The 2,500-nt window shown below is 45.9% G+C and overlaps 1 protein-coding gene across 5 annotated transcripts in view; it reads right to left on the reverse strand.

Annotated features, from left to right (window-relative positions):
• The window catches only part of LOC122257129 (uncharacterized), a 107,837-nt gene that overhangs the window by 13,175 nt on the left and 92,162 nt on the right, over positions 1-2,500 (reverse strand). Inside the window, exon 1 of one of the 5 annotated variants that reach the window (XM_086556790.1) lies at positions 2,429-2,500. This exon is cut by the window's right edge and continues 270 nt beyond it. The exons of the other annotated variants lie outside the window; for them this stretch is intronic. Within the exon in view, the coding sequence (XP_086412916.1) occupies positions 2,429-2,489 (61 nt within the window). The 5' untranslated portion in view covers positions 2,490-2,500. The remainder of the gene's footprint in view (positions 1-2,428) is intronic. 5 annotated transcript variants of the gene reach the window in all.

Here is a 2,500-nt window from a genome sequence, read left to right on the forward strand (position 1 = left end):
CCCCTCGCCACTGTACTCGCACGACCTCGCCGGCTCCGTCCTGTATCGGTGCACTAGTCTACGGTAGTACGTTTCGCGGGCGCGTTTTCGTCGCAAAGTGAAACGTGGCGAGGGCGTTCCAAATAAGTACAGCGTTACAGTTACAAAGATTACTAAGCTACATGAAGTCAAACAGCAAGGTAATCACAGCTGTTCAATACCGGTACAATAATCTGAACAGCAATTGCATTAGCCCATTGATCAACTCCGAAAGATTGCTACATATAGCGAAATCAATGCACCTAAATGGCTAGACAATTATCACTGCAACTTGAAGAGGTCAACATCAACGTTAATTGCAATCCTGGTTACGCTCCACCGAGTCCACGCTCTTCGCAACCGCAAGGCCTGAGAGTGAAAGTAATTCTGTAATAATCAGTCTAAGATAACCCACGAGGGGGTGGGGTGGGGGTGGGGGGCGCAAGGCCGCAGGGAGCCCACCGTGATGCTGTGCAAGCCTGCATGACCACCTCCGCCGCGAGAGGTCACGCTTCGCAGCCCTGACATTCAGCGGCCGACCTTCGCGCCGACGGCATTGTTCGACATGAAGCCCGAAGATGCACGAGGCGCGGTCTGCACGATTGCCAGGCTCCCGATCCACGTGTCTCGCGCGGGGCACTTCAAATTCGTGCGGGAGTTTAGGCTTTGAGAAAAGCAACAGCAACGAAGACCCAGCACCTATATACCAGTCAGGCGGAGCAAACGCCGGGAGCCGTGAACGATATGGGTTTGTTTACGATTGAAAAAACTGCCAGGGTGCTCTTCCATTTCATTCACACGTGTCAGCGATTTTGATACGCACGAACACGTCGTTTCGACTTAGCACCACTGCACCTTCTAGTAATAAAAAATAAAGCTGCCTGCAGTGTGACCATTAAGAATATTTTCACTACACCCATTAACAATACCAACTCATTCCTTACCACCATAAGAAGTTCTCGACACTGTTCAACCAAACCCCAAGGAATTGACCATATGCACAACACACCCTTGGCCACAAACTCGCCGCCTACAGATCTGGCCATAAACAGCAATCATAACACACTCTTGGCCACAGACCACAATACAACCGCACTCTGGCCACAAATATCTCCTTTTGAATATTTGAATAATCGTAGATGCAAACACCATCGAATAAAAAACATCACCCTCTCGAAAACACAGACACACATACAAATAAAAATACAAACACACAAATATATATTATATATAAACATACATATATATATATACATATATATATATATATATATATATATATATATATATATATATATATATATATATGTGTGTGTGTGTGTGTGTGTGTGTGTGTATGTATATGTATATGTATATGTATATGTATATATATATGTATATGTATATGTATATGTATATGTATATGTATATGTGTATGTGTATGTGCATGTGTGTGTGTAAGAGAGAGAGAGAGAGAGAGTGAGAGAGAGAGAGAGAGAGAGAGAGAGTGTGTGTGTGTGTGTGTGTGTGTGTGTGTGTGTGTGTGTGTGTGTGTGTGTGTGTGTGTGTGTGTGTGTGTGTGTGTGTGTTGGGAGTATTCATTGGCACAAACTACTTCGATCTCCCCAATTTGCTCCGGAAGCGCCAACGGAAAGTGAGATAAGGATTCATCACCTAAGTCCCTCCCAATGACCATGCGTATCATGCGACGCAGAATATTCACACGCAAAACTACCGCCTCTCCTTGACTGGCGATCCGATCCGTTTAGTATTCTGCAATGACAATGCTGAGGCGAGCTCCCTCATACTATGCTGTTATATTTCTCTCCCTTTGTCCTGGGCGCTCCCGAAACTCCAAGTGCTATGTAAAAAAAAAAAAAAAAAAAAATCTCTTTTTTTTCGAAAGTGACTCCTTTTTTTCCAAACCTGTTTCGGATCTCCGGGCAACGCTGACATTCCTGCCCCTCGCATGTTCCTCCTTCGACTTCTAGACACAAGTTTCCCGGAGTTGGGAACCTAACCAAGTGACATACCGGTGGGGAAGGGCACCGTCGTGACTGCAACCTCTGCGAGATCTCGTGTTGCAACGCTCGCTCACCTCTCGTCCTTTCGGATCGTTTGCTTTGCAAGTCACGAGAGAATTTGGGACAGTAAGTAACGGTCATGCAAGGTATACGTCGTGTGCTGGACGTCCAGGTATGCATGGCCGTCGGAATGAAGACGCGCGGACGGAGACGAACAGTTAGCTTTTTAAATCCCCGGACACTGCCTTGAACTCACACTGAATACCAGATTGGAATCCGGTAAAATAAGACGTTTCATAAAGACTGAACCTCATTTAATGAGACACTTTCGGGCTGGATGCATGACTCCATTTGCTTGGCTACACATTCTACCTAGAAGCGACGGTGTGTCATTAGTTTTTTCTTACCTGGATATGCAGGCTTCCGTCGGCTCCTGGGAGATGACCAACACAGTAATCCACAATCCATCGTTACAAGGT

Source organism: Penaeus japonicus, unplaced genomic scaffold, assembly GCF_977035675.1.
Source record: "Penaeus japonicus unplaced genomic scaffold, GWHDUDI00000001_assembly GWHDUDI00000033, whole genome shotgun sequence".
Taxonomy (NCBI): domain Eukaryota; kingdom Metazoa; phylum Arthropoda; class Malacostraca; order Decapoda; family Penaeidae; genus Penaeus; species Penaeus japonicus.